Source organism: Falco biarmicus, chromosome 5 (genome assembly GCF_023638135.1).
Source record: "Falco biarmicus isolate bFalBia1 chromosome 5, bFalBia1.pri, whole genome shotgun sequence".
Taxonomy (NCBI): Eukaryota; Metazoa; Chordata; class Aves; order Falconiformes; family Falconidae; genus Falco; species Falco biarmicus.
Window position 1 is genome coordinate 30,895,244 of NC_079292.1, and position 20,917 is coordinate 30,916,160.

General features: G+C 39.1%; 1 protein-coding gene across 1 annotated transcript in view; it reads left to right on the plus strand.

Moving 5' to 3' along the window:
- The window catches only part of LRGUK (leucine rich repeats and guanylate kinase domain containing), a 41,465-nt gene extending 24,497 nt beyond the window's left edge, over positions 1 to 16,968 (plus strand). Inside the window, exons 13-17 of the mRNA XM_056341740.1 lie at positions 1,153 to 1,266; positions 6,074 to 6,275; positions 7,296 to 7,409; positions 10,850 to 11,007; positions 13,780 to 16,968. Of these exons, the coding sequence (XP_056197715.1) occupies positions 1,153 to 1,266; positions 6,074 to 6,275; positions 7,296 to 7,409; positions 10,850 to 11,007; positions 13,780 to 13,872 (681 nt within the window). The 3' untranslated portion in view covers positions 13,873 to 16,968. The remainder of the gene's footprint in view (positions 1 to 1,152; positions 1,267 to 6,073; positions 6,276 to 7,295; positions 7,410 to 10,849; positions 11,008 to 13,779) is intronic.
- Positions 16,969 to 20,917: the final 3,949 nt, after the last annotated feature.

Genomic DNA, 20,917 nt, shown 5'->3' on the forward strand with positions numbered 1-20,917 from the left:
GACTGGTAACCTAGTAGGCCTATTTCCTACATCCAGAGTGAACTCAACTTTTCTGTCCAGGTCTGATTTTTTTTTAATATTGTTTGTGTCTGTGTGTGCATGCTTATTCACTCACAGTTATGTGGCTGTAGTTCATAGACAGAAACCACAAATATATTGTATATTTGTGCTGTCTTTTCTTTTGTGTGAATGTATAGAAACCATTAAATGGGCATAATGATCAGTAGAAAACTTTAAACAGTAGTATAATATAGAAATTTATTTCTATATGCAAATATATAGAGTGTGTGTACTGGAAAGAAAAACTCTTGAAAAAGCTGGCATCTTTTTTTCTTTTTTTTTTTTTTAAATCTTCTTTCTTTTTTATTTTTCCCCAAAATCTTCCAGCAACCCTGCAGGGAATACAGTCTTTTAAAGTTTAGCAAATTCACCCTAAAGGCATTGTGTTTCTCTCTGAAGGCAATGTGCCTCCAGCTACTGTTTCTGATGCCTTTTGCTGCCTGCAGTAAAACTTTGGCTTGAAAAGCCACAACACAGCTCATTATTTGTACATATACAAATGGGGGAGCCAACACAGTCTTAAGCAACTGATTTGGTTTTTAATGATAACTCTCAGTAATCAAGTAGTTTAATTTTAAAATAATATAATCTGCTTACATCTCTCTAGACATGCTACTGGGAACCAGAGTTTCAGCTGTCAGGTTTTAACTTTGAAATTTCTTGGCCAATTATACATTCTCCTTGCGGATTTGTTTCTGTCCTCTCTTTTCTTTGGCATCTTCTATTTTATATGGCATGGCCATATGGTTTGATGTAATGTCAAAAGAAAGATACCCCTTGCTTTAGATCTTGCTTTCTTTACAGTGTGAATGAATAACCAATGAAAGCTGTAACCTGTCAGCAGCTTGTTTTCAAGACACTGGTGTTTTATTATCCATGAACAATGTACAAGCCTGTACCCTGCAGGACTGACTATGTACTCTTCTCTGCACATTTTGTGCTCCCATTGGCCTCATTATCATTGATGATTTAGGCAGGGAGAAACTTTGTAGGGAGAGAAAGCAAGGAAGTCCAGAGTGAATATGCTCCTTTAAGGAAGTTGTTTCCGTTAAAATATTTCTTTGTCATTACACTTGCTGTTTTGAATTTCAGGGGAAGTTTATAGCAACATATAAATACAGCAGTTATTACTATGGACTCGGAAGAGACACTGTAGAATCAATTGCCAGAGAGGGTCTTGCAACCTGTGTTCACTTAGAAATAGAGGTAAGGATTATTTATTGCCTGATCATTTTTTATAAGTCATTCTGTGAGAACTGTCCTGCAGAGGAATTCATGCGGTTTGACTAAGGTTTGTTTCAGCTGCCCAGACATAGCCACTTAGTGACACAAGAGACATCCTATGGCCTTCTGCCCCAGCCTGCAGCTGCTGATGACACATTTGCACTAGTTGTGTGGGCTGCATTACTGTCACTGGAGGTCAGATGAACTGTATTTTTAACTCCGCTACCTGCGTCAAGTAGTTCTACACTGTCTGTATGTAAACCACGCCACTCCCTTTATAGATACCCACATTTAGGATCCTTCTGCTGGTTTCTTAAAATTTCCTTGCCTGTTTTCTTAATCATCAGTGGCCTCATCTCCTCACATCACTGGTACTTTCCATTACAGTATCCTCAGCTTTTCAACCATGTGCTTTCCACCCATCTGCAGCTTATAGTGGGACTAAAGCAGAGCTGCACACCTACTGATCACCCCTAAAAGAATGCCATGTTTCTCCTTTGCTGATGAAGCAATGGAGGATGCATGCAGGCCTGAGGCAGTATTTTGGGCAGAACTATTAAAAGATGCAATCTCTTTGAGGGGTTATTTTATCCTCTCTGAGATTTTTAAGGTGCATGTGCATAGATGGGAGAATCTCAGAAGTCATGCTGCGTTAAGGAGCTAGGTCACAAACGAAGTGTCAAAACCTAGCTATTGGAATCCCCAAAGAATAAGTTTTTAGCTAATTTTCTAATTATGTACTTCTCATTATCTTAGATCAAGATTTACTAGCTGGGGGTTGAGGTGACAAAAAGGAAAAGTATGCTACTTTTCCTTCCAAATCCTTTCTACAATATAAATTCCATCTATGTAAGCCTCAAAACTGGGAGCCTGTAGAGTGTCCAGAATGGGATCCTGAGTGTTGCTGGGTTTCACTGTGTTTGTAGGGCTCAGCTATACCTCTGGGAGATTACTACAAGTTAACAGACATTACTATACTCCATGGTAGATGGGGAAAAGAAATAGAGATAAAAAAAGAAAAGTAGGAGATCCTCAGTCTCCACTGATTGCAATAGGCTTTGAGTGTGTTAGTTGTCTTTGCCAGGCAGACCCTAAATTTACAAGAGAGGAAAAATAGGAGAAGATTAAGTATGATGGAATGGGGTGCCTTTTGAAGCCGTCAGTTCTTCACAAAGTAGATGTGTTACAGAATAATTTAGGAGAAAGAACTTAATGGAACATCATGTTTATTCATAAGGAGGTTAACCCAGCAACATAGGCAGTGACCATAACTTTTACTGGGTATTACCAAAGCTGTTGTCATGAACAGACAGCTAGAGAAACTCCTTTGTCACTGAAGTTTCAAGATCACATAGTAATTATGCATAGTCTTGCATTACTGTGGACTCTGCTAGCAGATGAGAAACAATAATAGTGAGTTATGTATCTGAATAGAAGTTATCGAAGTCCATTATCTTCTGTGAGGCTCATAACAAAAGTGATTTAGCACTATTAGAAGAAATTTTAATTATGGTCTGTGGGCCAAGAGTGAAAATTTAGAGCTGTTCATTCCCTTTAATCTAGAGTATATCTTTCACTGATAAAGGAGACTGACACAAATTTTAAAAGTTAAATCTTGCTGACTCTACACTACCAGTTAGTGAGGCTGCTGCAATTCTGACACGCAGTTAGGTGTTTGAGTAAGTGCGTTTGCAGTGCTTTTCCTTTGCTTGTGTAGCCACCAATACCTGTAGAGCATGTTCCAACCAAGGGTATAGCGGCAGAGTGGCTAATATTTCTCATTATGCTTCCAGAAATATAAATACACCTTGTCTCCTACCAAAGGCCATTATTGCACTTGTTGCTGGTTATCCTCTCATTCAGGCTGTGGAGTCAAAAGAGGTAGAATACAATATTAGTCACAGCTTTTCTATAACCCCGCACTGTAACTGAAGAAATTGAAGTGCTTTAGCTATGTTAAATGAATGGATGTCTTCAAGTCAGGTAGTCCTTCAATCTTTCTTGATGTCATATACAAATTCAGGAAACTCAAACTTTACTCTTTTTTTTTAATTATTTCCCAAATATATCTTTGGTTTCAAACTGTCAACTCCTGTATTCTCCCATTCTTTATTTTAAGGTTACTTTCCTTTTACTCTCTTTATTTCTTATTAGGTAGTCACATCCTATTGTCGCTGTACAACAAATTTATTTGGCACACCAGACACTTTCTGTATCTCTTCGGTTTTTTCTGCTCCCTGCTCATCCCAGACTATTGGTGAGTTCTGGGACACACAAATAATCTGTTACATTATTTCTTGATCAGAAAGAGAACTCATTCATGGTGCAGCTTCAGATGAGGAAGGTGTTACTAGGCTGGAATGTGGGTCTCCTTTCTGCTGGTTTTACAATCTCTGAATAATTACATGCCTAGCTGAAAGTAGGTGGTCATACAGCTGGATGAAAAGATTTCTGTGCCCAAAATTCTCCCCTTTAGTTTTCACCAAAACAAATAGGATTTTCCCCAGAATCCCCCCCTGAAATTTTTAGAATGGATCAAAGTACTGTTCAATATTTAGAATGGTGTAACCTGGAAAAATGAATCTCTTAAGTGTTCAGCTTGTTACTGGGTTTTGCATTATTTTACTTGTATTTGACTATATTTTAGAGTTATTCTGGGAAAACCTCAGGATGTGAGGGTAAGTACTGATGAAGTTATGAGCAGTGCTCAGTTTTGACGTTAGTCCCTCTCTGTTCCTACCCACTTCAGCGAAGAAGATGTATCATGCCTCAGTGAAAACAAAGTTTCCCACAATGCAATAATGTGCGTGGTCTCACTTAGCTTTGGATAATTTGTTCATCAGCAGATACTACAATGGATGTTGGCCTGTTTTGGGGTAGTTTGTTGGTTGGGGTTTTTTCCCCACAGTGATCATTAAATACTCAGAATGATAATTTTTGTATATATTACCATATACATAAAAGTAAAGCAAATAATTTATTGTTAGTGTGATGGAAATCTTAACTGTCTAATTTAAGAGTAATCATTAGTCTAGATCTAATTTTTACAGAAAAAGGAAGAATAATAATGCATTTAGAGTACTTCTATACTGAGAAATTATTGTTATTAACAATTATAATAATAATAATAATACAGTTAAAATTGTGATGCATGCTTCTTACTTTCTATCTGTTTTGCTGGTATTATGCTCACCCTTTCACTGCTCCTTTGAGGTCTAAGGTCAGTGCTTTCCCCCTGGTCCTGCTGGCCACACAGTTTCTGATACAAGAATTCATTATATATGGTGCCCTTTATGTATGCTAGATACTATTTCTTCTTGTTGCTCCCAAAACCTGCTTTGTCCAGCTCCAGGCCTTTGGTTTTTAACTGACCATTATTGAGATGTTTATAGTTGTGAGGTGTCTAGTGTCAAGACTGTGCCCCATCTGTTATCATCCCATGTGTGTAGTCCTGTACATTTTTTTCTGCTTGAAGTTTTTGCTATCATGCCAGACTTGTATTTATAAACACTATATGTTGAGTCACAAACATCTCATTGTACCTGGAACAACTGCTTGTTACTGCTACCCATATAAAACTATAGTTGTACCACGCAAAGATAAACAGAAGTAAAACAATTACATATAGGCACCTAGTCAACAAGAGAAATTGCTGTCACAGCTGAACCAAGTAAAACAAAGTTACAGTCTTGGAAAAAAGATCAGAGCAAACAGGACAAGCCTCACTCCTCAGGTATTGAAAACTCAGTACAAATCTTATGGCAATGGCAATACCATATTGCAGGGCTACATGGTTACAGTATTCTGTTTTATATGTAGATAGAGGGAGAGACAAATGATTCTTCAAAGAATGAGTTGGTGCAAAGGAGAGCTATCAGAAATTCAGAATTTGTACCATTACCTACGTTATTTAATAAAACCTTGTGTTTAAGTCCTAGCATGCAGACAGGTCTCCTTTTCCAGATCTAGCTGAAATGATTATAGGTGTTTGCAGTCCTCAGCTGTCAGCTAGTGCCAATTGGAGCCACTGTCCTTACAGCAAAGTTGATGCAAGGCACATGTAAATGTTTCCTACTCTGCTATACTACAAGTCCTTTTCAATATAGCTTATTTCTGATAAAAATGGTTCAAGTTAAGATGGCTGACTATAGTGTAACAGATGAAGAATGTGCACATCATATCTCTGCTGTGGAGTTGTAGTTATACCCAGTTTTGGGAGGAGGTAACGTTGCAAGCGGCTTCAGCAAATTAAATATGCCTGTATCTTGATGAAGCTGCATGCTTTCACTTAGAAAAATATACCAGCAGAGGAGAAAAATGTCAGTTTATTCATAGCAGAAAGCTAAGGGCCAAGGTGGTGATGCAGATAAGTTGTGCTGTGTGTTGGTACAGTAGTGTGAGTCAGTGATATGCACAATTAGAATAACTAGGTCCTGATGGAATAGAAAGGATGGAAAAGAAGGAAAAGCCATTAACTGGTGGTTGTAAGAAGCATGATACTTTAAATCACTTTGGAGTTTAACTGGAAGTATTCTTTCAAAAGTATGTTTAGAATAAAGCTATACTAATCTTATAATGCTTTCCACATGTAGCTTTAGAGCACTTCACCTTGAACTTGCCTGTTTTTTAAAGTTGGATACTAGATCTTGAGACCTGTAGATCTGAAACCCTTCCAGTACTGCTTTCACAGTAATCTGTGATAAATACAGTTATCCTAGACTCAGCTACAAGTTCAATAAGCACTCAGTTTCAGGAACAAAACATTGCATTTTTCTGCTTAATTTTAAAGGGTGTGCGTAGCTTGAAAAATACCTACTTTAAACCCAGATATATCCTGTTAGTACCAATGAACAAACAAAAATATGAGGGACATCTGCGGAGGAAAGGATTATTCAGCAGGCCAGAGATTGAAGAGGCAATCTCCAGAGTGGACATGTACATCAAAATAGGTCAAGATTTTCCAGGATACTTTGATGCAGTAGTCGACACAGGTAAATTAATCTCTTTCATACTCTGCGCCTGACTTCTAATGTCACACCTGTAGATGGACTGAAACTGCTATGCAAACAAAACCATTGGCAAATACTGAACTAAGGATGACAAGTGGTTTGATGTTCAGCACAACACTTTATCCCTTAATTGATTTTCCCCATTAATTCTTATCCCAGGAATCCAAAAGCTCTGGAGATCTGTCAGGGCTGAATTACTGTGCTATGCCCAAGTTGTGTTTAAACACATCTAGAAAGCAAACCAACTATTGAACTCAATAGCACACTTGTTAAGTATTGTCTCCTATGAGAGTATTAAACTGATCAGTGCTAATTGTCTGTTGGGTTTCTGGCCAGAGTTCAGAGGTGCTTTTGATCTAACAGACCTAATTATCTCTGGGCAGGGTAGGCTGTTTTGAAGGGTTGAAATGACAGCCAATGTTCAGTCTGACAACATTTCACTGTAAAGAAGAGGCTGCTGCAAAGCTTTTCCATGTAGGACTCTTCTGCTTAGTAACTTGCTCAAGTCCCCCAGCCTGAAACAAGGAATGCGAAGGTGGTAGATACTTCATTAAAATAAATGTTTGTTCTTGATATTTAGGAATCGAGGGTAGCAGGTGGTAGAGAAGAACCCTTTTCTAGCTCATTCTGTGTCTGCCCTTTTGTTGAGGTAATTTTTGTGGTTCATCACAGTGGTGGTGAAATATATAATTGGGGTATAAAATATGTATTTGTACTTATTGTCAAGGGCATATGGAGCTTACAATTTAAATATAGGATTAAATAAAACAGTAATCCAAATTGCAGAAGAAGAATATTTGGGTGAGTGCAGAAACCGAGATGAATTTCAGATTATTTTCTTGAATGTGCTATTTATGAAGATTTTTCTCCCGAAGAGTTGATCTTAATAAGTTAAGAATGCATTTCTGTGTCAGACTTCTGTGTAACTTCGTACTGTTGAAAGCTTGTTTTTTCATTACGTGTCCTTTCTTTCCACCATGAAATGCATATCCCTTTTTGCAGATGAATTGGATGAGGCATTCACAGAGCTCAGTTTCCTCATAAAGGCATACCTGGGTTTGGAGTCACCTCCAGTTTTTGATAGCGTTCAGGACCTGAATAGCAGAGCAGGAGCAGGTACTGTGTCTGTGTCTGGGCATATGCTACTACTGTTTTTATCAGTGCAGTATTCCTACTTACTTGTTACAAGAATTGAAATCTGTGAATGATGCAACCTGTGGGACTACTTGTCTATGAAACCTCCTTGTGCTTCTCTGTAATGGGTCTCCTGTGCTGATTCCTCCCTGGGATCTGAATCTAAGAAGAAAATTCACTCTGTCCCAGCTGAAACCAGGACAATCTTTAATGGAACCCAGGTACTTTACATCACTGTGTGCCCTGAGGCAATAATATGCAGAAAGTGAGTTTCTTGACTCTTCTGAGGATGTTTTTGGGCTGAGCATTTCCCAGTCATTCCAGATGAACCACAAGTGAGATATGTATTTATGGTTGAGAGCTTTGTGCCAATTAAACTGTTAAGCAATGAGAAAATGGCATGGCACTGAGACCTTACTGTATTCTCTTCCCCAAGGCAGCACAAAGCATGAAGAGGTGTATGAAAACCAGGACAGCAGTGTGTGTGTGAAGTGCAACTCATAACTTCACTCCATATGCTTTTGGCGCTACTGCAGGGTAAACCCAAATAATTAGTAAGGTGTTTAAGAGAAGCCTTTTAGCACTTGAATGACTGAGACTGGAGCCTCATGATCACTTCCAGCTAACCCAAGTGCATGCCGCTGCAAGCTGTGGTCATGCCCAAGTTGCCTCTCCTGCCTATGCATTTCTAGTTTCCACCTTGCTCTCATGCCTGTGATTGTGCAGTCATGTCTACTCTGGATCAGGAAATGGTTCCATCCAAAAACCAACCTAGGAGAAAAAAAAAAAAAACACAACACCAAACAACTTTCTGACAGATTGATTCCTTGGTCAAACTCATCATGCAGCTATGGAATTGTCTCAGGGAGGGAAGGGTGTGGGAGAAGAGTTTTATGGTTGCCTGTGGAGGAAGAAAGGAGACTATTCTTGTCAGAGGCAGCGTAACTAAGATTAGCTTGACATATTGTGAGAACTCAACTATAACCCTTGAATTTATTCCAGACAAGGCAGGTTACCAGCAGGGACGAAAGCAGTATATGATCTCTCAAATACTGGAGAAAAAGAAATAAGAAGCAACAGGAAGACATTCTACAACATGGACTAACAAGAAGCTCATTTATGTGAACTCTCTCCTCTAACTCCAAGAGCCTCCATGTTTTATGGCTCTCTTGGTTAGATCCATTGCAACAGGATGGTTAACCAGTTTCCTAAGTAACACAGAGCCAATAATTCATGACCTTCGGTGTGACTCAGAAGGCTGCAAATAAAAGTAGCTGAAGGAAGGGCAAAAATCTCTGAAAATGTTAATGAAAGGTAGTGTAAAATTCATCACTTCATCATTTCAAGTAATTTTGTATCCTGAAAGAATTAATAAATACTGATTTCCCAGTGGACAAGAAAAAAGCTTTTACACATATTGTGGCATCTCAGTGCTACAACAGTGAGGACCTTTCTGAAGAATCTTATTTAATCTTAAACTATGTAGTTCGTATTTTCATTTCCAGAGCTTCCATGTTTACTTCAAGTGAGAAAGAAGACTTCTTTGCCTTATTTTCTATAATATTTCTTATTTGTCTTTAAAATAATGGAGGAGTTTTGTCGTGAGAGGCAACGAAACCCACCAAACCTGAACTAGATTATCAGGAAAGAAGAAAAAAGGGGATGATTAAAGAGAAAATATTTTTATATAATCATGGTATTTATGAAGATATATACGTATGTATCTGAAGTTTCTTTGAAGGACTTTGTATTCCTCAGCAGTTCTGAGTTCTTTCAGTGAGTGACTTGTCACTAGTTACAGAAACTTCATTAATAGTACTAGATTTTTGTAGTTCTGCTGTTCATAAAGTAACTTAAATTTACTATGCACCATTAAATTCATTTAGAGTTTCATTTATATGTGTTTAAATAAATGTAACTATCCTATTTCTAGAGATCATATCTTCTTGTGGACTGTGTGAAATAATTTATTTTAAAAAACTTGCCCTAAGGTTGTCTTTAATATAGACATTTTAAGTAAGATAGTAGCAGGGGGAAGATTGGTTGTGTGAGATTATGATAGGTTGTTAATTCTTTTTTTAATGAACTGCTGTGCAAGATCTTCTGCTCATGTATAGAGCAAAAATACTGGAAGAAAATAGATAAGTTCTTCTTTTAAAAAACTTTTAATAGCAGAATACATTCCAGAGCTCATAACACTGCATTAGCAGCTTCCATCCATGGAAGTCAGTACTTTACAACTGTTAATTATGTCTCACAGCAGTCCTGTGGAGTATGTGTTGCTATTTGTATTTTACAAATGAAGAAAGGGACATTTATGTCAAAGACTGATTATTTGTGATGGTGGAAATCAGAAATCTCACTGAAGTTTTGGCAGTGTGAAGCTCCGCCCCTCTGAAGGTTAGGCTCTATACTTACTCAGTGTTGAAGTGAGTAGTTTGCCTGAAACAACAGTCTGAAATCCCATCTCCTCTATAATAAACAGCAGGTTTTCTGGCAGCTACAAACCAGCAGTATACAAGGGCTATGCTGAAAGTCATCTGATGACTTTTGAAACTTTTGAATAAAGGCTTATACTACAAAAACTAACCATATTTAATATATGAACAGGCATATGGATGGCATCACTCTCTGCCTTTCATCCACCACCTTTATATGTGACTTCTTAGGTTGTGACCTCTTGTGCTTTGATATGACACACAACACAATTAAACCTTCCTGGTGACTGGATTTCTGCAGACTGCCATGTACCAATATTTATAAGAATTTTTCTATGGCTTAGTTTAATATTTAGATACCATTTTATAGACAGGATAAATCCAAGTTTGCAGATCTTTTTTCTATTTAGAAAAAAAAAAAAAGGAAGTTAGTTGTGTCTTCAGCTTTCTGGCTCATGTTCATGTTTGATTCCTTGCAATACAGCAGTGGTGCAAGTCTTTGGATTTCTCTTCACAGAAATTCAGATAAATAACAAGAAAAGCTGTCCTGCTCCAACTATCCATCACATTCTAAGAGCTCTGAGAAGGTTAACATTTCTAAGTACATAAACTGTAATTAGCTTAGAGATCATAACAGTAGTGTATATCAGAGCAATGGTAGCAAAATGAGCTCATTTACACACAGTTAAGTACCTCTTCCTAGTCCATTAATGTAGGGGTGGGGGTTTTCTTAGCATTTTCATAACTTTTATTTGCCTTACTATTCAGGGGGGATAAATTTGCTGTATCTGTGAAGTACTCAGAAGGTTTAAAAGCTTTTGGGGAACTGCATAGTTTATATCCTTTATAACTTTATCTTTTGTGAATCCAAAACGGTGCCAAAAGCCAACTGATGCTAGCTGCAAATAACTGACTCCTTTCTGCTTGCTGGAAGCAAAGTGGTGTTCAGAATATTTTTGTTGAGGAGTGTCTTTCCCACACTAGGTTCAAGAACACGGCTCTTACAAGAGCAAAGATTGTCACCTGGTGGAGGAATTACTGCTGCTACTCGGTCTTCATCTGTCAATGAATTCTTGGACTCTTCTGTCAAAAACTATCCAGGAAGCATCTTGGACAAACATGCTGCACCACTGGGCGCTGTGGTAAGCAGCATTTACTGTAACCTTAGACAGAAATGATAAGCTGTATGCAAAAAATACATGTTGTTCAGACCTTTCTTGCTCCAGAGAAAATTGACTCCTGTTCACTGGCTGTCTTTCATTTCAATAATATTTACCAGTTCCCCAGAGTTAAAGCCAGATTGCCGAGAAAGAGGTAGGTAAGCTCAGGTGAGAGGACAGGCTGTCATTTCTGCTCAATTTTACACCAGAATAAATCTGTTGATCCTAATTGACTTCATCCAATTGTGTACTGGTGTGAGGGAGCTGAATATCATATCTCATTTCTACAACAAGATAGGAAAATATCCTATTCAGTGGAAATAGTTAGATACAGTTAATAGGACATTGAAGATCACTTATGAACGCCATCCTGTGGCAGTGGAAAAACTCATTCAGCTGAGCCTTTCAGAGTGTACGCTAGTAATAACTGCCAGAGATCAAATTTGAGCAAATTTTTCACCTGCTTTTACTTTTTCAATCAACAGATTCAACAATGTGCTTGGATTTCAAATAACCTCTTGCAACTTCATCTCCCTTTCTTTTTTTACTTCTCCTTAATAGTTCTTTCCCTAAAGGTATTCATTCTCCTTGCAAGCAGTGGGAGAGTTGGGGCTATGAAACAGATGTGTCTAATGTTCTTTTTATATGATAATGACAGGAGAAAGAGAAAAAGAGAAATGAAAGCTTTAAATTTTGTTCCATTCCAGGGTTATGATGTCATTATGATGAATGATGGCTTGGCAGGCATGACTTGCTGTACAATTTTGCTGCTATCTCTTTATTTATAACTACCTCTGATGTTAAGAATTAGTGCTGTAGATAGAACAAAGTAACAGACCCCCCTGCCCCCATGCTCCAGGCTTTAAAAGAGGCTGTCTTAGGTGTGGAGAAAAGTATGATTGTAAAATGGCTGACAAATAGGGAACCTCCCACCTGTCAGTTTTCTGAAATGAAATACCTCTTTTCAAGCCATCCAGAATCCAAAAAACGTCAGAAGTCTTGTTCATTTTCATTTTTCTTTCAACCAAAGGTTTGTTGGTTTAATATGAGAGAGGAGCCAGACTATTTCTTGCCTTAGTGGCACTCTGCCATCGCTCCTTACCCCAGCAATTTATTTTTCTCACTTTGTATTTAATCTTTTTTATTTTTATTTTGAAAGTTTACATTCTGTCAAGTCAGGGAGAAGTGGTTTATAATGAAGGAAGCATATCATTTACATTGGGATTAACTTACTTAGTGGCTGCAAGGCTCTCTTTCTTATTAGTCTCCTTGTTCAGTGCTGGTAATATCTTTTCATTATTTACTACACTAAGTTTCCAATATATTTTTACATGCAGAGGAAGCTTTACAGCATCAGCTGAAGTGTCAACATAGTAAAATGTTCCAGGTGAACCACAGGTGCCTCTTAGACCATATTTAATGAGAAAAATATAAATATGTCTAGGGCCTTAAAGTAAAATTTTGTGTAAACCATTACATTTTGGACTGCAATTTATTTTTGTGCTTTTGGCACCCAAATATTGTGCTGTCATTGCAGTAACCATGTTCCATCATGTAGAACTGGAAAGTAAAAAATGTAAATAAATTAATGTGAATAATCCATAAGCAAAATAAAAAGCAGGACCTGCTGCTCAGGGGAAAACAGTAGATCTGATTCCTTGCAGCCTTATCCCCTGTGAGCACGCCAACCCTGTGCTAATTTTGTATGGCTGTAATTAACTATACACGGTATGAACAGAAAGGTATCTATACTTGTAATCCACACAGGGGAAAAAAGTCAGAATTATATCTTTACCAAAATAAAGCAAAATAAAACACAAGCTCAGTGAACATATAAACAGAGCCTTACTTAGCATAAATAATGAAGGAAAGTGAAGGAACTCACAACAGTCATAATGTGAGCATTCAGCAGATTAACCATATTCTTTCATTGCATGACAAAACATGACAAAACACCTCCGTTACAGATAATGTGATTTAGCTCATAAATTGATAACTATCAATGGCTATCAGTTGATAATAAAGCAGGATTTAATAATTCTGATCTGTGATTTAGATTTTATTTTTTTAAGCACACTGTAGTGCTCCATTTGTCTGACCTGAGAAATCACATTGTCCTACAGCACATGTTAATTAACAAGCCCTTAAAACTGAGAACTACATTTTCCAGTCTGCTGAGATCATAATGTGTTCATTGCACAAAATCATTTTAACTAACTGAAATGTCCGAAAGGTAATTCCTTCTTTGAGGGGGGAATATTTGTTGATGTAGAGTTGATAAGGCAAGTTTTCTGCATTGCTGGAGCAAAGAGACCGTTTATTTAAGATTTAGAGGTGGCAAATTCTTCTGTATTCAGTTCCTTACTGGTGAAAAGAAGTTTAACACAACCATAGTTAGAATTATTCCTGCTTTAACATATTGGGAGTTTGGGACATATCAAAAGTGGTTCTCTGTGGATATTCCTTCCTACTATGTCCTGGCACATTTTGACAACTATGAAGAAATGGAGCTTCACTGGAGATTAAGATCTTCATTTTTCAAAGCCGGCAAGATTTCAGACCAAAATTTAATTTGTGTAGATCAGTGAATCGTATATAGCACCTTGTTGGCTGTAATATAACTCTGCTATTTTTCCAGAATATATAAATGCATACACTCTAGAGTCTTAGCAAAAGAGAGGAATATCACAGCCATTTAAGTTACAATATATACTTTTAAGCTGCTGCATAAAGTTGGTCATATTTCTTTATCAGGAAGAAGCTTCTCTCCGAAGACGTTTTTCTGCAGCACGTCAGGCTCTGTCAGGGGAGGCACCTACTGCATATGTCCAGCTGTTTCAAAGGTAATGTAAAGTGGTTTCAGCCAAGTTCTTTACAATAAAGTGAAAAATGCCTATTTAAGATTTCTTCTCCACTGCTCTTAAGGATGAATGATTAAAAACTGTCAGGGATTGCAAATCTCATAGAATCTCATCTTCCTTTCCATCACTTTTTAAATCTAGCCCTACAAATATATCACACCACCTGTCTTTTGACTTGGGAGTGAGGCAGTCCTGAAATGTATACCAAAAAATATATGAGGCAGAGCCATCTACCAGTAACTTGTCTAAAACTGTGAAATGATTATAATGTGTCTTCTCTGAGACAGCAGAAAAGAATCGTTTTTCTGGCATCTCACAGTATCTGACATGTTTTTTAGCAGTACTAGTAATTAGTATTGGAAAGTCACAGCCGTGCGTGGTGCGAGATTGTTTTCTGCAAGTGCACCTTCTCTGAATATACCTGTTTAAAATAGAATTTCTGAAAGCTGATTCTACTTCCTATTTTTCTAAGAAAATGGATTGTATCTTGACTGTCTGTCTTCCTTCTTTTTCCTCATAGTCACAGCCCTGCAAAAATGGTGTTAAAAGTCTATGAAACTGAATGTACCTTCTCTGACTGATCTTTTGTGGCACATCTGCCTTCTCCCGGTGTAAATCTTCCTAATATGAATTCTTCTTTGCTCGCTTTTCCTACTTGCCATGAGAAGGCTCACAGCGTTGACATTTAAAGTATCACATAGGCATCTAAATCAGCAATCATCAGAAGGAATAGAGAAGTTCACACCTTTCAGCTTATTTCAGGCCTGTAGAAATGCCATCACCAATTGTACATACCAAATATGTTGCTGAAAATCATTCCAATGACAAAGTCTGTTGACCCTACCAACTGAGCTGGTGATAGCTGGTTGCCTGTGAAATGAATCTAAGTTCACCCTTAATTCTTCTTCAAGGACACTCAACCCAACCCATGTGAAATGAACTAAGAGCAATGTAAAGAAGGTACATCTCCTTTAACAAAGAATACAAACTCTCGTAGCGGATAACTCAACCACCCCTCACTGGTACTGTGGGCCTTCAAGTGGCCACCAACAAAGAGTGTGTCAAAGCTCCATACAGAAAAATCCAAGAACAACATGACTCCCTTATAACCTAACAGACCACTCTGTCAGTGATAGAAGAGTTAATGCTAAAATGAGTAACTAGGGAACCTACTCCCTTTCAGGTGAAAGCTTACATCCAAACATTATTGACAGACCCTGACTGATGTCAGAACAAAACCTAACATTTAAATTGACCCAGTAAATCCAACTCAGGTGTGCCTGCGAGAAAGATTAAAATCTGTAAAAGGAACTAGGCAAACCCAAGGCCCAACTGTTTACCAAAAACATAGCCTTCAGCCAAACAAGTATTGAAGATGATGCCTGCCTGCTGACACTACGTTCAATGGCTGCGGTATCCTAACCATGCAAAGGTAGTGCAATCAATTTTCCCATCAATCAAGACTTGTATGAATGGCTAAATGAGGTCTTAACAGTCTCTTAGAGATAATCAGTGAAATTGATCATGCTGCGAGAAGATCCCATGGAACTTAATTATATAGCCACTGCACATAAACTCAAACCTACCAGGCACACTATCACCTCAATGCTGGCCCATAATTCTTCAGTTGGGATGACCATGAAGAAAACATACCCTCCAAAAATAAGACCACCCCTGTTAACCAAGAACCACCCCTTAACATGCTAATAGCAACACGTTTAATGGCAACACAAGGCAAGGCATAATACAGTATCCCCTCTGCCCTCCTCTCCTCCTCCCATGCCTTTCCCTCTCCACCTCTTCCCAGTGATGCAAGAAAATATGGTGAAAAACCCAAGACTCTGCTGCAGGCAGGAGCTGCACAGAAAATAGGAACCATCACCCAGCAGGCAGGAGCCTCACTGCCTGGAGAGAAGGGCTGGGGCTCACCCGCTCGGCACTTCAAGAAGTGACAGTGCAGATGTAGGTGAGCTCCACAAGCTCTGTTGAGGACCTGCTAACTGCTAAAAGAAAACAAACTACTGAAGTGATAAGGCTCAAGGATACTCAGGTAAAATAACTGTGGGAGTGGGAGATCATGAGCTCCTACTCAAATGCCGCCCCACCCCCTGCCGCCCCCAAAGAGGGTGGATCCCCTGCTCAGGGAGCGTGCGTAGTAAATTTCAAATTAACTGTACCTTTAAATTGAAGCGCGAAAGCAACTAACCAATAATTAGCTCATAGGTGTGGACTCTGGGCAGAACTAACAGACTTCACTGTTTAAATATGTATTGTGAGTAAAATTAAGTTTGCAAGCTAGGAGGAGCGATCCCCCTTGCACCCAGCACCACAATAAACACACCTGCTTTGTAACTCTCCTCGAGTTGTAGAGTTTGATTCCACACATCAATTTGGCGACCCAGGTGGGACTCTCTCTGCCTGGCCACAGGACTGGCTGAGAGGGGGACATCCTTGGCGGACCCTGAGATTTTTCAGAGGAACTCCCTCGCTCACCCGTACGCTGTAGGGGCAGACAAGAACCATCAGCAGACCAGGTATGTTAAATAGGGAGAGGTACCTGTAAGTTGTGAGGAGATGTCCTATGTGAGGTAGAGAGCTGAATTGCTCGCCCCCAATCAGTTGGGGTAAAACCCATTGGAAAGGGATCCTGCCTGGGTAACACATGTGTACGTGTGTCTTAATGGTAACTTGGACTCTCCTAGTTGGAATAGCAGGAGTGTGTAGTGTGGTGGTAATTACCTATATCTGCTGTATGTGCCTGGTACTGTTTATAATTTGAGTTCATGTATCTGGAGTTGTTAACAACATTTGTTTTCTGTATGATTGTGTGACTGAGAAGTACAACCGAGTACGAAGTGATTGTGGATTTCTGATCCACAGAACAGCTCGAGATGAACAAAGTGAAAGTGTGTGCAAGTATACTTTTTTTACATGTTCTATGTTGTATTATACTTTGTTAATATAAGGGAGGTAGATTGGGATTCAGGTATATAGAACCTTGCGGGCATAAAGCCCAGACTCCTCCTGTCCACCTTCTTATCACTTATATTTGAGCTAATTGTTCCCAGTGCTTAGACTTTGTCAGAAGAATGTGATTTAGTGATGGGGGGGTGGGGGGTGGGTGGGGAGGGGACGGGGAAGGAGTAAGGAAGTACCAAAAGTAAGCCCTCTAAATTGTATTTTAAACCATCGGAAAGAAATTGCAGGGGTGTCTGGGGGAAGCGTAAATAAGAAAACTCTCATTAATTTTGCAATCAATGATGGCCCCTCTATAAGTTGGAGGATGAAGAAAAGCGGCCCCCAAATGGAACCTTAAATTATAACACTGTTTTGCAACTGATACTCTTCCTAAGAAGGGAAGGAAAGTGGGAGGAAGCCATATGTGCAGATATGTTTTTTACTCTCTGAAACAACCCTGAAAACCAGAAAGAGTGTGGATTAGTACCTCCACAAGACCCCATGGTGTTAGCGTTAGAGAGTGAGTGCAGAAAGGAAGGGAAAGGCAAGTTGAAAAGGTGCTGCTCAGCATGTAGTATAGGGCAGAGATGTATAAAGTTAGAGAAGGTAAGAGATCCTCAAGAGGAGGATTTGCCAGATTATTATCGAGCTCCAGTAAGTCCCAAGCAGGAGGAGGACAGGGATTCTATCTCTGGAGGCCTGTCTGCCAGTCTTGTATCCTCCCACACCTGAGGAAAGATAGGACAGTGGCACAGGCTCCGTTAAGGGAAGCGGTAGGCCCAGACGGAGAAGCAGTTTTGATAAAAGTCCCATTTTCTTAACATTATCTTGAATCCTGGAGAAATGTGGCCAAAGGCTACCATGATGATCCGGTAGGGGTGAGCAGACATTTTCAATGTATTGTGAAGCAGCATAACCCTGATTAGGATGATATTCAGCTATTGCTGGATCATTTGACAAACTGAAAAACAATTGGTACTAAAAGTATCTCAAGATTTGACTAGTGAACATCTTCAAAAAACCACAGGAGAAGATATTAAAGATCACTTCCCTTTAGAAAATCCGGGGTGGATTCCTAATCATAGTGCCCACATGAGGCTGCTGACCGCTTACAGAGAATGGATCATATGAGGAATGGAGAACACAATCCCTAAATCCATTAATTGGTCAACTCTGTATGAAATTCGACAGAGATCAAAAGAAACTCCATCCAAATTCCTCAATAGATTGAGAGACACCATGAGAAAATACACCCCATTAGACCATAGGTCAGAAATTGGAATCCAAGAGCTGGTTTCTCTGTTCATAGGGTAGTCAGCAAATGATATACGAAGGAAATTACAAAAGTTGAAATCAACGGAGAGCGGGAACTTGAAGGCTTTGTTAGATGAAGCATGGAGAGTATATAGAAATAGGGAAGAGGAAGATAAAAGATAGGAGGGTACTGGTGGCAGCTTTACAAGAAACTAGGGCTCCTAGGGGAGGCAGATTGTGGAAGCCCTTAGGGAATAACCAGTGTGCAATACGTAGATGGCAAGGGCACTGGAAAAGTGAGTGCCCTGAAAGGCACAGAGGGAAAAGGAAGAACTCTAGCACATACCGAGAAGGACTGACAGGGAACCGGGGAAATCTACCCTAGCGGACCCGCTGGTTGTATTAAAGCTAGGGCATCAGCAACATAAAATAGAGTTTTTGGTTGACACAGGGGCAACATTTTCAGTCTTAAATCAAGTATTGCTGCCTGTAGATGATGATTTTGTAATGGTAAGGGGAGCTGCTGGCCAAAGTGAAAAGGCGTATTTCTTGAAACCTCTTAGTTATAAATTAGAGAAGCAATTGGGGGTGCATAAATTTCTGTACATGCCTAATTCACCTAGGGCCTTATTAGGAAGGGACTTATTAGAGCAATTGGGAGAAGAGATAAAATTTTCTCAAGGAAAATTGGAATTTAAGGTAGGGAATGAACAACTGATTGAAGTTCTCAGATTAAACCTTATAAATTCTCCTACCAGTACTAGCATATCTGAAGAAGTCCAAAATCAGGTATATCCAGGGGTATGGGCTTCTGAAGCACCAGGATGGGCAAAATTAGTTTCACCCATAATAAAACAACCTAAACAGGGAACAAAGCCAATTAGAATTAAATAGTATCCTTTAAGATTGGAAGATAAAAGAGGGATTCAACCAATTATTGAACAATTTCTGAAATATGTATTACTGGTAGAATGTGAATCTGAATATATTACCCCTATCCTACCAGTTAAGAAATGAGGTGGAAAGTATAGAGTAGTACAAGATTTAAGAGCCATCGATAAGATAACAGAACATTTCTATTGCGTGGTAGCTAATCCATATACCTTATTAAGTAGGTTAGGTTCTGAATTGGCCTGGTTTACCATACTGGATTTAAAGGCTGCATTCTTCTGCATACCCTTAAGCCCAGAGAACCAATTGTTATTTGCTTTTGAATGGGAAAAACTGGGCTCTGGAAGAAAAACACAACTCACCTGGACTGCGCTACCACAAGGTTTCAAAAATAGTCTGACCCTTTTTAGAAATCAGTTGACCAAAGACTTAGAAAGGTGAGAGTGTCCTTCAGGAATTTGAGTGATTCTGCAGTATGTAGGTGATATATTAATACCTACTGAAAACAAAGAGTTATGCATAGGGTAGACAATAAGTTTGTTAAACTTCCTTGGATTAAATGGTTATCGAGTCTCTCCCCAGAAAGCCCAAGTTGCACAACAACAAGTAACTTACCTTGGATACAAACTTATGGCCAGCAAGAGGATTCTAGGAACTGCAAGGAAAGAAGACCCCAAGACCACAGACAGTTAAAGAACTTCATACATTTCTTGGCATGACAAGTTGGTGCCGCTTGTGGATTTATAATTATGGGCTTCTGGTAAGACCTCTTCATGAGCTCTTAAAATCAGACTCAAAAACTTTGGTCTGGAATAAGGAGGCTGATGAAGCTTTTCGGAAGCTGAAACAAGAACTTATGAGAGCACCAGTGTTACTGATACCAATCCATCCAAACCTTTCTGGTTATTTTCTCATAAAAAACCAAGAAATAGCCTTGGGCATTCTGGCCCAAAACGTGGGGCCAGATCAGAGGGCAGTAGCTTACTTCTCTAAGCAGATTGATGAAGTAAGCAAAGGATGGCCAAATTGTCTAAGAGCAGTGGCTGCGGTAGTACTCAATATTCAAGAGACACGCAAATTTACGTTGGGCCAGAAGATTACAGTGTTGGTATCACACACTGGATCTGTAGTCTTGGAAGCCAAAGGGGCCCATTGGCTGTCACCTCAATGACTCCTTCAGTAACAGGCTGTTATGGTGGAACAAGATGATGTGCAAATTGTGGTTACTAACATTGTCAGTCCAACATCTTTTCTCAGAGGAACTGAAGGAGAACCAGTATCCCACAACTGTTTAGAGACAATTGAAGCAGTATACTCCAGCCGACCAGATATGAAAGAACTGCTAGAAGATGCTGAAGATAAGTCGTATATAGATGGGAATAGCATCATTCAGTGTGGAACGCGTAAGGCTGGATATACAGTAACTACCACTGATCAGGTAATAGAAGCTAAAGCCCTCCCTTCCAACACCTCGGCCCAGAAGGCAGAAATCATAGCTCTGACCCAAGCTTTAAAATTAGCAAAAGGGAAGAAAAATCAATATTTCGACAGACTTCCAAATATGCATCTGGCGTAGTTCACACCCATGGGGCAGTTTGGAGAAAGGACTACTGTCTACCCAAGGAAAACACATAAAACATGCTGGAGAAATTCTCAAGTTATTGGAGGCAGTCCAACTGCCAGAGAAAGTGGCCATCATGCATTGCAAAGGCCATCAGAAAGGAACAACAACTCAGCATATAGGCAATTCCATGGCTGACTGCGAAGCCGAAAGGGCAGCAAAAACAGGTATGGCAGAATTGTACTCTTTGATCTCAGATGGTAAAATACATATTGATCAAATAGTTAAGGAACCAAAATACTCTGAAAGATCAGAAACTCATTACAGATATGGGTGGAAAGGTAGAAAAGGATGGTTGGGTTAGGAC